Source organism: Octopus bimaculoides, chromosome 2 (assembly GCF_046866305.1).
Source record: "Octopus bimaculoides isolate indiv1 chromosome 2, ASM4686630v1, whole genome shotgun sequence".
NCBI classification, from domain to species: domain Eukaryota; kingdom Metazoa; phylum Mollusca; class Cephalopoda; order Octopoda; family Octopodidae; genus Octopus; species Octopus bimaculoides.
Genome location: NC_142929.1, coordinates 88714993 through 88727715, shown reverse-complemented (window position 1 = coordinate 88727715; position 12723 = coordinate 88714993). Strand labels below are relative to the sequence as shown.

The window sequence follows — 12723 nt, the reverse complement described above, 5'->3', positions numbered from 1 at the left end:
CAAAATATATTCCCTACTCAGTCATTGGTAAGTGGGGGCTTATTCTTTTCTTTTCCTGCCTTGCAAATTACTCAGTGATCTCACTAGTGCCAATGGCATGAAAAAAAGAACCCAGTACAATCTTTAAAGTGGTTGGCATTAGGAAGAGCATCAAGCCATAGAAACCATGCCAAAGCTGACATCGCTATTCAAAGCAGTTTTGTGACTTGTTGGATCCTGTCAAACTGTCCAATAAATGCCAGTATGGAAGATGGATGTTAAAGGATGATGATGATGATGCCTAATGAGCCATGGATTTCAACATGGCTTTTTGTAGTAGAAAGAGGTACTCACCATAGTGATGGTAACATCAACATAAACAAATGCACTTCCCAGCCAAATATTTGTAAAACACAAAATGTTAACACAGATTTAAAATAAGAAAAGCAGACAAGAATTAAAACATTGTATAACCATAGAGACATCTTTTAACTTTTGTTTGTTTCAGTCATGAGACAGTGGCCATGCTGGGACACCATCTTCAAGAAATTTTAGTCAAATGATTCAGCCCCAGTACTTATTTTTTATTTTAAGCCTGGTTTTATTGGTCTTTTTTGCTGAACTAGTAAGTTACAGGGATGTAAACACACCAACACCAGTTGTCAAGCAGTGAGTGGGGACAAACATAGACGCAAAGATACACAAACATAGACACAAAGCTACACACACACATACATATACTATGGGCTTCTTTCAGTTTCTGCCAACCAAATGCACTCACAAGGCTTTGGTTGGCCCAAGGCTTTAGTAGAGGATATTTGCCCAAAGTTTCACACAGTGGGACTGAACCTAGAACCATGTAGCTGATAAGCAGGCTTTTTACCACACAGCCATGCATGGAGACAAGAAAAATATCTTTGTGACAAATGACAGTGATAATATAGATTTACAAATTTGCAACAAATAGACAAACAACAAAATTTACATGCACACACACACTCTGCCAAGAATAAATGTATAAGTTTAATGGCTTTGGAAACAGTTTTGCATGTGTTCTTTTTCCAAAATGTTTCTGAACATTAGATAATGTTTCAGTGTAAAAAAAAGAAATAAAAAAAAAAAAACATGGAAGAAGCGTGTCTCAAAAGATCTTGTCTGAGGAATCTGCCAAAAAATGGTCAAGAAAAAAAGTGACACAAACAGATCTAAAACAAAAGTACTTACTATGATTGAGTAAATAGATTTGATGTTCACCCCCCCCCCCGCCTTCTTGTTTAAATCTGTTTAATTTCAATCTATGTGATGAAGAATAGAATCAATATCAATGTATGATTCACACTATCAAAAGCTGTCACTTTTGTTGTTGTTGTCAGTAGGTCCAGTAGCTCCATGGTCTCTCTTCCTCCCCCACCTTTTTCTCACTATCTCTCTCCACACACACACACACACACACACACACACACACACACACACACACACACACACACACACACAAACAAACAAACAAATGTATATATAATTATATATGTATATATAATTTTTAAACTTCTAAAGAACATGAAATAATTTTTTGTGTGTTGTTTGTATATCATCATCATTATCATCATCGTCATCATCATTGTTGTTTAATGTCCGCCTTCCATGCTGGCATGAGTTGGATGGTTCAAGGAGCCTGCACCAAACTTCTGTGTCTGTTTTGGCAGTTTTTACAGCTGGATGTCCTTCCTAACAGCAACCGCCCAGTAGAGTGGTTATATTAATATATTGGTATATTTAATGTGTGTGTGTGTGTGTGTACACATGTGTGTACACGTGTGTGTACACATGTGTGTGCCTGTGTGTGCATTTGTATGTATCCTTGTCTTATTGATGGTTCTAAACAAGCATCACCATTATACAAACAATGTTGTTCTTTCCAGTTTTCTGTGAAAAACATATTTGGTCATAGTTAAATACAACCTTACTTGGAAACTGGTGAGGGTTGATAGCTGTAAGGACATCTGTTTATCGTAAATCTGTCTCAATGAATTCTGTCTGAAAGTTGAAATGATGATGATGATGATGAAGACGACAATGACAATGACAATGATGGCAATGTTGTTGATCAAGAAAAAATCAAGCCTCATTCCTGCTGTAAACTGAACAGCCTTACAAGCCACTGCATCAAGATGACATCACAACTTCTGATGTGCAAATTAGAAACCTTAACCTAGCAATCTAGATAGTTCTCTGCCTATTAGTAAAGAACTCTAGATGTAAGAGATAGAGAGTAATCAATTCATTGACAAATTAACATAAAAAAATATTGATCTCTAACATAGGCTCAGACCTCTGAATTTGAGATGGATATAATCAATTAAGATCAACCAAGATACTGATTTGTACTTATGATCAGCGAAGGAATGAAATGTAAAATTAAACTTTGTGGGATTAGAAATAAGAGGCTTAAAGAAATATTTATTTCAAATTTTGGCACAAGGACATGCATTGACTCCAGTGTTCAACTGGTATTTACTTTATTGATCCTGAAAGGAAGAAAGGCAAAGTCAACTTCAATGGAAATTGAACTCAGAACATAAAGACAGACAAAATACTGCTAAGCATTTTGCCCAGTGTGTTAACAATTCTGCCAGCACACCATCTTCACTCATAAAAAAATATTGGTTTCATATTTTGGCACAAGGTCAGCAATTTCAGTGGAAGGGTAAGTTGATTACATCAACTCAGTATTCAACTGGCACTTATTTTATCCCAAAAGGATGAACAGCAAAGTCAACCTCAACAAAATTTGAACTCAGAACATACAAACAGATGAAATGCCACTAAGCATTTTACCCAGTGTGCTAACTATTCTACCAGCCTACTGCCTTCACACATGAAGAAATATTAAGACTGAAACACCTCACCTCCCACACTGGACCGAGATGCTTCCCATTCTTTGCAGTACACCGCTGGAGTAATGGCTCTCTGTTGCAAAAATTATAGACTGCCACACTGCCATCATATAATCCAGCACAAAGCATGTAACAGTAGACAGGGTGGATATCAAGACACATTACACCACAATCAGTTGAAGTATAGTATTTGGGATAAGATGGATTCTTCAATGTGTAAAGCAATATCATTCCATTATATTGATTGCCAAAGTCATCTGGAATTGAAAATCAAGAAAATAAATAACTTAATACATATATGAGATGTAGTCAAAAAGTATCCAATCTTGATTTTTTTTTTTACAAAATAGTAATACATGAGCAAAATCCGCATGGGTATTAGGTGGCCACATCTTTCCTGAGCATGCGGAAAAATTTTCGGGTCTGTAGGTTGTGCCATTCACCCACAGTGAAGAGTGTGCTGTACAATTTTTCTTTTTGAGTCAAGATGACCAAGCACATTGAGCAAAAATACTATATCAAATTCTGCCAAAAACTTGGTGATATGCAAGCCCAAACTATCAAGAAGATTCAGAAGGCCTTTCAAGATGACGCTATGGGAAAAATACAAATAAAGAAATGATAAAACTGGTTCAAAGATGGTGAAAACATTGGGTGAAAACAACCCAACCTGTGGGCTGCAAAGAATTGGAAACTCCACCATGACAATGCACTTGCTCATTCCATCTGCATCATTCAAGCATTCCTCATCAAGCAAAACACACCACTTGTTTGTCAGGCTTCCTACTCCCTAGACTTGGCTCCGTGTGGCTTTTGGCTATTCCCAAAGCTCAAAAAAAAAACACTCAAAGGGAGATTTGAGTCAACAGAGAACATTAAGCAAAATTCGATGGCACAGTTCTGCAGCATCCCAAAAAGTGATTTCCAGAAATGTTTCCAGCAGTAACAGGAATGCTGGCAGAAGTGTGTAGACTCCCAAGGTAAATATTTTGAAGGAGATTAAATCAAAATGGTGAATTTTTTAATATTACTTGCTTTTTGGCCAAAGGTCGGATATTTTTTGACTACACCTTGTATATGGGTGTATATGTGTGTGTGTGTGAAAATAATATAACATGAAGATGGAGGATATCAGGCTTTTAATAGTAAATCACAACATACATTTCTGCACTGCACACCAGCTTTTGGTGGCTGAGTTTATATTAAAATACCAGTGTTGCCAACTTAAAATCAGCATTTTATACTAAATTTCAGTAGAAAAAATACCAAAAAAATGCTAAATATGACAAAAAATGCTAAAGACTAATTATATCAAAAAGCTTAATTTTTATTTACATTTTTATTTACTTTCTTTAATTATATTCATCATTGAGAAATAATTTCTTGAATTTCACTGATTTGATCACTTTCAGCTACAGTGCCTAGGTCTTGACTTCTATATACATTCAAGGTTCCTATCTTGTTAATTATGTGTTTTGGAATATCAAAGTTTTTGCAACATTTGCCATATCTTTTCAGGCCATATTTTATAGCATAGGAAGATGCATTTTGTTTTTCAATTTTGATTTGATTACACCCATACTAGTAAACAACTGTTCAACTTCTGCATTTGAGTTTGGCAATGTCAATAGATTAATGGCAAAATTTGCAGCATTTCAAAGAGGATTTCCTCCATCTTTATATTCCAAGACTTCCAGCCACAATGCCTCAGTATTAGGCATATTTGTCCATTTAACTATTAAACAGAATTAAAATATTAAACTGAATTTCAATTGAAGCAATTTTTTCTTCATTTAAATGTATTGCTTTAAAGACAGGTTAAATTGGCTCTTTGAAATGCCAAAAAATATTCTCTACTGAAAAACATTTGATATTCCTCAGTATATTAATATTTCCTGGCAAATGTTGCTTGAGCTCTTTATAAAGGCAGAGTAAAAATTGTGCTCTTTTGCAAATATTATTTTCTTCAGTGGCTGTTACAGTCTTCTTGATAATCATTTCTGTTATCTTTCTCTTGAACCTGTAGCCTATATTTGGTTTAGGATCCATAAATTTTTCAATAGAAGCATCCAGATCAAAAGGATCACTTCTACATGTTGGCAAAACTATCATATTAGCAACAGATTTGATCAAATTTGAAAGATCTTCAAGTAATTTTGTTTTGTCGACAGTGTTTGATTCAAACATTTCCTGAGCATGTTTTAAAATTGGATTCAAAAATAAAAGGTAAAGTTCATTCCTAGAATCACAAAACATTTCATGTGACATTTGTGCTGTAAAGCATTTTTCTTTAGTAGTTGTAGTTTGGAAGTGAGTTTGCAATTCAAACCATTGGCTTAAAATTCTATTTACTGCTGGTTCTATTGACAGCCACCTAGTTGTACAAGAATTCACGATCTTCAAAGGCTCTTTATCATTGATAACAAGGTAAAATTGTTTGTAGGCACTTTGTCTTGTTGAAGAACCATTTATAGGTTTTGGATACTAAAAATTCTAAATTTATGGGCAAGCATTCAGCACAAGTGTGGGATACTGTCAACTGTAAAGAATGACATACACATCTAAATAGAAGTAATGATGAAGCTTCTTTTAATTTCTGGAAAACATCATTGTTGACTCCTATCATTACTCTAGCGTTGTCGGTTCCTATAGCCAGTAATTTTTTTATATCTAATTCCTTTTTTTCTAATTCAATTTTTAAGGCATCTACAATGCCATCTGCGTCGCATGTTTCTTAAGATACCATATTGAGATATGTATGTACCACTTTTTTGTGAGTGTCACTATAATATATGATAACAATTCCTAACAACTTGTTTATTGATATATCATTGGATTCATTTAATAACAGGCTAAATTTTCTATCTCCGATATAAGAAATCAAATCTCCATCAAAATATGGAGCTAGAACATTTCTCACAATATTTACGCATTTTGTACGATGCAACTTCACTTTGGACATAATATCACTATCAGACATATAATTCTTACATAACTCTATTAAGTGATCACAGCTATTAAATGATGAGTGGCAACAAATAAACATTGCTAAATTTGCTTCAAGCATAAATGTCTTATCATTTTTGGTTTTAATAAAATTGCTAAGAGGAATCATTTGCTGTGGAGTTGATGCCTTATGTTTCTTTGCTTCACAGTGGCTTACTACAAGAGAATATTTTGCCAGTATATTACATCTACAATATCTGCAATGTGCTTTAGATTGGTCACTAGGTACTTCACACAACCACTTAGTAAATGCTGGCATCTTAAGCCATTCCTTTCGGAATTTTTGCTGGTACAACTTTTTTCCTTTGCTCATTATAATGTAGTGGGAAGCAAGAAAATAAATTTCATGTGATATTTGTACTGTAAAACACTTTTCTTTTGTAGTTGTAGTTTACAAGTGAGTTTGCAATTCAAATCATTGGCTTAAAATTCTATTTACCGCTGGTTCTACTGACAGCCACCTAGTTGTACAAGAATTCACGATTGAAAACACAACTTACCAGTTTGCCGCTAACAATTCTTTCATTCATCATTAACAATTCTTATGTTTGCTGCTTACAAATTCTTGAGGTGAACTATACTGATTCAGGGTGCAGTGTGGCCAACTTATAAATGGAAGACTAAAATCTGCAGAAACCCTAAAATTGTGTTCTGATATGAGCCTGGGAACATCATATTTCGCTTCCACTCTTACATTTAATATCTATTGGTAAAACCACAAATATTACTATAATACTTGAAAAAAAAAAAGTAAATAGAAATATAAAGGGGGAGACCACCCCCACCACCCCCATACTTCTGTACAAGATATATAATCCAAAACAAGCATGAAAAAACACAGGCCTATTTTAAAACAGTCAAACTGAAAGTAAATCAGTCAACCTGTCATGATAAAAACTCATCACTATAGAATAAAGCATTGTTAGGACGAATTTCCATGCTTTCATTCTTTGCAACATATTTACATTATTGTGTAGTGAGTTCAGGTGCTGACATGAGTTATCTTCTCCCCTCCCCCCAGCACCACTCTGTATCCAAGCCGGGTGGGGTGCCGAAAAAGTTTATAACTTGATAAACTTCCTTTTGACAAACTTTCATTTGAAGTTTCAAGAAAGTGAAAGAAAAATTCAACAATAGCCGATACTACTAACATTTTGCTATAAGATACATTAACAAAAGTAAAAAAGGAGGAAAAAGAAGAAAAAAGGGTAACTATTGTGGAAATGTCATATCTGAGAAAAATGCTAAAAAAAAATGCTGAATGAAATTTTAAACCTGCTATTTTCCCTGCTAAATGTTAGATTCAAAAATTGTTTGCTAAATGCTGAAAAAAATGCTAGATCTAGCATTAAATATGTTAAATTGGCAACCCTGGATGCTTCATCAGGTAGAATATAATTAATTTCTGTTGAATTTTTCTGAATTCTTTGAATAAATAATGTACATTACTTTCCACCGATCAAATTATCAGAAAAAAAAAGAATGAACACATAAGTAATATTACAATAATAGCACCAACAACAATAACAGAGCTAAGGTGACTTTCAAGATACTCAAGGTATTATACCTATGTATACACACACACATACACATGCACACGTGTGTATGTATGTGTGTGGGGAAAGACATGCTCTAGTCATAAGGATGTTCAGCTCATGATCAGAAAGTGAATTAGGCAGTAACTTGTGTCTTTCAGCAAGGTACTTCAGTCCACTCAGCTGTAAATGATTACCACCCAAGTGCTGATACAGCTCTTTTTCCCTCCATTTTGTCAAATTTTGGATGTGCTGCTGAATCAAACGTGAGTGGAACCGTGGAGTTATCTTTATTTGCTCATGACTACATTGGCAGCTAAAAGAATTAATGAAAGCATGGTACATCTGCGAAGCCATACTCATTCACAAGTGTTAGCAGGCTGTACTTGTGTACATATGCATATTCACATGTGCATATGTGCCTCTCTCTCTCTCTCTCTCTCTCTCTCTCTCTCTCTCTCTCTCTGTCCTAGTTATTTTATAAGCCATACAACCACCTTACTTTGCTAAATTTCACTCAAATAAAACCTACAGTTTTGTAAAATGAAGGACACATCCAGTAATGTATTCTTAGATACACTATGTCCCCCCACCTCAATCAAGCTGGAGTGATCACTGCTGGAATGATCAGTTAGAACTGAGTTGAAGCTAAACAAGAACAACAATGGTACCATGAATTTGCCAAAATGCATTTGAAACGGTGGAACAGAATTCCAAGATTACTTACATGATCCAAAAGACACAGCAAACAAGTCTTTGTATTTGGGATTCCAACAAAGAGAAGTTACTGTCAAGTGCTTGGCTTTATCAAAAGAAAATTTCCATAATGGTAAAAGAGTTCCTTCAAGATCACGGAATTCATCTGAACCATCTTCCCAATATTTGAAATCTATAATTAGTGAAAATAATAAAAAAAAAAAAAGAAAACTTTGTAGAACAGACACTGGCATGGCTGTGTGGTTAAGAAGTTCACTTCTTTACCATGTGGTTTGGGGTTCAATTTCCTTGCATGACACATTGGGGGAAGTGTCTTCTACTATAGCTCCAGAGTAACCAAAACTTTGTGAGAGGATTCGGTTGCCTGAAACTGAAAGAAGCCCACTGTGTGTGTGTGTGTGTGTGTGTGTGTGTGAGCAAGCATGCATGCGTGTGTGTGAATGTGCATGTGTATGTTATATTTACCTATTGTTCTCCTCAGTGTAATACTCCGAATTATAAATTTGTGAGTGTTAGGATTAAATATGTACACAATCAAGCATCATCGCATAACTAGTATTCAACTGCACTCCCAAAAATATACAGCTGAATGTGATACATATTTATCCTTTATACCCATGTGTGTGTTACGACCTATCCCACACTCATATATATACATGCATATACATATATATGTATGCATAGAAAAGAGGTATGTATATGTATGTGTTAAATAAAATACCACCCATTGGTCCTTTGTTGAACTTAGTAACATCCAATCTGCTACAAATACTATAACCATATCTCTGGTTTGATCACAACCCAGGAACCATGCTTACTTCCTCCCCATTTCCCCTACACCTCTTGACTCCGCCTCTTCTTTTTACTATGCTTTAAAAAAAACCTTACAAAACATTATTCACCTTGTAAAAGCTGTAATAGGGACGGCAAAAGCAGTAGAAGCAACAGAGATAGTAGCAGAAGCATTGGGAAATGCAGTAACAACAATAACAAAAGCAGTAGGAACAGCAGCAGCAGCAGCGACAGAAGCAGTAGAAATGGCAGTAACAGCATCAGCAGCAGTATATTTTTAAAGTAAAGAAATTGTGTTCACTCTACCTTGAGCAATATCATCATAAGTGTTCTGATTTACCATTCTCTCTATTATCATGGCTGCTTTATTTACAGAGGAAATGTCATCAGTCTGTGAGAAAATAAATGGTAAAAATAGATAAAGATGATGGAAGAATGTAAAAGAGTTGAAGACTAAGAATTGTATAAACGAATTAGGAATTGTAATCTGTACATTCTTTATGTTCAGATGAACGATCCTGGTTTATTGTGCAGTGCAAATGTGGCTGTGTTCTTCCTAACTGCATGGTTTGGATTTCAGTCCTGCTGTATGGTACCTTGGGTAAAAGTTTTCTATAACCCTGTGAGTAGATTTGGTGGATGGAGTCTGAAAGAACCCCATCATGTATGTATGTATGTGTGTGTGTGTGTGTGTGTGTGTGTGAGTGTGTGTATGTTTGTGTCTCCTTGTCTTGACATTGTGTAATCACTATATATGACTGTCCTTTCTTTTCCAGTATTTTGTGAAAACAAGCCTGATTATTACCTTGCTTGGAAGCAAATAAGGGTTCACAAGAAGGGCATCCAACTGTTGAAAATCTGTCTCATTAAACTCAATCTGACCCATGCAAGCATGGAAAAGTGGACATTAAATGATGATGATGATGATGATGACAACGACGACAGCAATGATGATGACGAGGAGGAGGAGGAAGAAGAGGAACAGAAGGAGGAGGAGGAAGAGGAAGAGGAAGAGAAAGAGGAGGAGAAGGAGATGGTGATGATGACAATGATGATGACTGGTGACGACGACGATGAAGAGAATGATGATGACAATAATGATGATGATGAATACTTGTTAATCATTTCTCCAAACTGAAAAAGTTGTAAGAATGCCAAGACCAAAACATTTTATGGATTGACATCATAGGTACAGGCATGGTTAAGAAGTTTGCTTTGCTGATACTTGTATCACAATGTATCACTCTGAATCAGTTTCTGAGTGAAATTTGGTAGACAAAATATGGAATCTTATCAGAGAAATTTGGTAGACGGAAACTGAAAGAAGCCTGTCGTGTGTGTGTGTGTGTGTGTGTCCAACATCGCTTGACAACCGATGCTGGTTTGTTTACGTCCCCGAAACTTAGCGGTTCAGCAAAAGAGACCGATAGAATTAGTACTAGGCTTACAAAGTATAAGTCCTGGGGTCGATTTGCTCCAGCATGGCCACAGTCAAATGACTGAAACAAGTAAAAGAGTATCTTAACCAAAATAATCTAGAATATATCAGAAAATATACTCACTGTTGATTCAATATTAGTTAGTTTTTTCTTAACTTGTTCTTCTTTCTTTCCAGCATAACCTTTCTTCTCTTTTTCCTTTTTCTCTTGCTGAAAAACATCAAAATAAATAAATCCACAAATGACAATCATCTCATGCTGTTCTACTTTCAAACTTTTCTTACTCTTTTCCCACATTAACATGGATAGGATTTAATGCATTATTGAAACAGGTTATTAACAGAATAATATTTAAATGGAACATAAGATAGCTTATTCTTTTTTAGCAAATATGAGGAAGGAGGTAAGAACTAGAGAAACACTTAAACAAGAGAAATATTAAAATGCCCGATGTCAGATAAGTCAATATTGAATCAGTATATCAAATAGGCAGCACCAAAATAGCTGTGCCAAAACATCTCATACTTTTTGCTCTTATATTTTTGGAATTGGACATGCATTTCTTGTGGATTAGTACCTTTATCTTCAATCAGAAGAAAACTATTCGCCTAAATGAAAAATAGTGGCTGTGTGGTAAGTAGCTTGCTTACCAACCACATGGTTCCAGGTTCAGTCCCACTGCGTGGCACCTTGGGCAAGTGTCTTCTACTATAGCCTCGGGCCGACCAAAGCCTTGTGAGTGGATTTGGTAGACGGAAACTGAAAAAAGCCCGTTGTATATATGTATATATATATGTGTTTGTGTGTCTGTGTTTGTCCCCCCCAACATCGCTTGACAACCGATGCTGGTGTGTTTACGTCCCCATAATTTAGCGGTTCGACAAAAGAGACCGATAGAATAAGTACTAGTCTTCCAAAGAATAAGTCCTGGGGTCGATTTGCTCGACTAAAAGGCAGTGCTCCAGCATGGCCACAGTCAAATGACTGAAACATGTAAAAGAGTAAAAGAGACTTTGGTTCATCATCTTTTATCTTTTACCTGTTTCAGTCAGTAGACTGTGGCCATGCTGGGGCACCACCTTGAATTTTTAGTCAAACAAATCAACTCCAGTACTTATTTTTTAAGCCTGGTACATATTCTATCAGCCTCTTTTGTTGAACCGCTAAGTCATGGAGGACATAAACACACCAACACTGATTGTTAAGTGATGATGGGGGGACAAACACACACACACACACACACACACACACACACTGATATATTTACATATATATATGTATATATATATATATGTATATATATATATATATATGTGTATATATATATATATGTATATATATATATATATGTATATATATATATATGTATATATATATATATATATGTATATATATATATGTATATATATATATATATATGTATATATATATATGTATATATGTATATATATATATGTATATATGTATATATATATATATATGTATATATGTATATATATGTATATATATATATATGTATATATGTATATATATATATATATATATATATATATATATATATATATATATATATATATATATATATATATGACAGGCTACTTTCAGTTTCTGTCTACCAAATCCACTCACAAGGCTTTGGTCAGCTCAAAGCTATGATAGAAGACACTTGCTCAAGATGCCATGCAGTGGGACTGAATCTCGAACCATGTGGTTGGGAAGCAAGCTTCTTACCACACAGCCACTCCTGCACAAAGTGTGCATTTTTTAAATTTTATACCCTAGATCTACAGCAAGGAGCAAGGGAGAGGGAAAAGATTAGTGACAGGGTCGAGAAAAAGAGGAAGAAGAAAGTTGAATAGATAACAGGGTGGGTAATGGGTTATATAAGTGGGAATCTAGGGTTTTCCCTTCTAGGTATTTTCACCAAATAAGTTAGTAAAACAAAGATTACCTGTTTTTCAAAATCTTCAATATAAGCATCAAATATTTCCCACTGGCTAACATTAGATGAAAATCTGACTTTTGGTGGTGGTTCTGTCATAGTTCCAGCATCCTGCATAAGAATATTGGACTAAATATGGTGCCTCAAAATAAAACCACACATACATATACACAAAGGGAGTCACATATGTTATTGTCATTACCACACTCTACTTGGTCACTCAACCTGCTAGAAGCTACCAAATTTTCCTCAAATCACCTTATCATGTTAGGAAAGGCAACAGCATATTGGATGATAAAAGCTATTAAAAGCACGGACTGGCCATAACTAGAATGACTTTGATCATCTATCTATGCAATCAGAGTTGACCTGGCTGCACAACACCATCAATGTTTTATTGCTTTTCCATTGTGGTATTA

The 12723-nt window shown here is 35.1% G+C and overlaps 1 protein-coding gene across 9 annotated transcripts in view; it reads right to left on the bottom strand.

The window, feature by feature from the left end:
• Window positions 1-12723, bottom strand: part of LOC106875787 (dynein intermediate chain 2, ciliary) — an 88635-nt gene that overhangs the window by 39899 nt on the left and 36013 nt on the right. For all 9 annotated transcript variants that reach the window (XM_089347133.1, XM_014924063.3, XM_014924071.3 and 6 more), the window contains 5 exons: window positions 12314-12415; window positions 10486-10572; window positions 9230-9314; window positions 8142-8303; window positions 2886-3130 (listed from right to left, as the gene is read on the bottom strand). In XM_089347133.1, the coding sequence (XP_089203259.1) occupies window positions 2886-3130; window positions 8142-8303; window positions 9230-9314; window positions 10486-10572; window positions 12314-12415 (681 nt within the window). The remainder of the gene's footprint in view (window positions 1-2885; window positions 3131-8141; window positions 8304-9229; window positions 9315-10485; window positions 10573-12313; window positions 12416-12723) is intronic.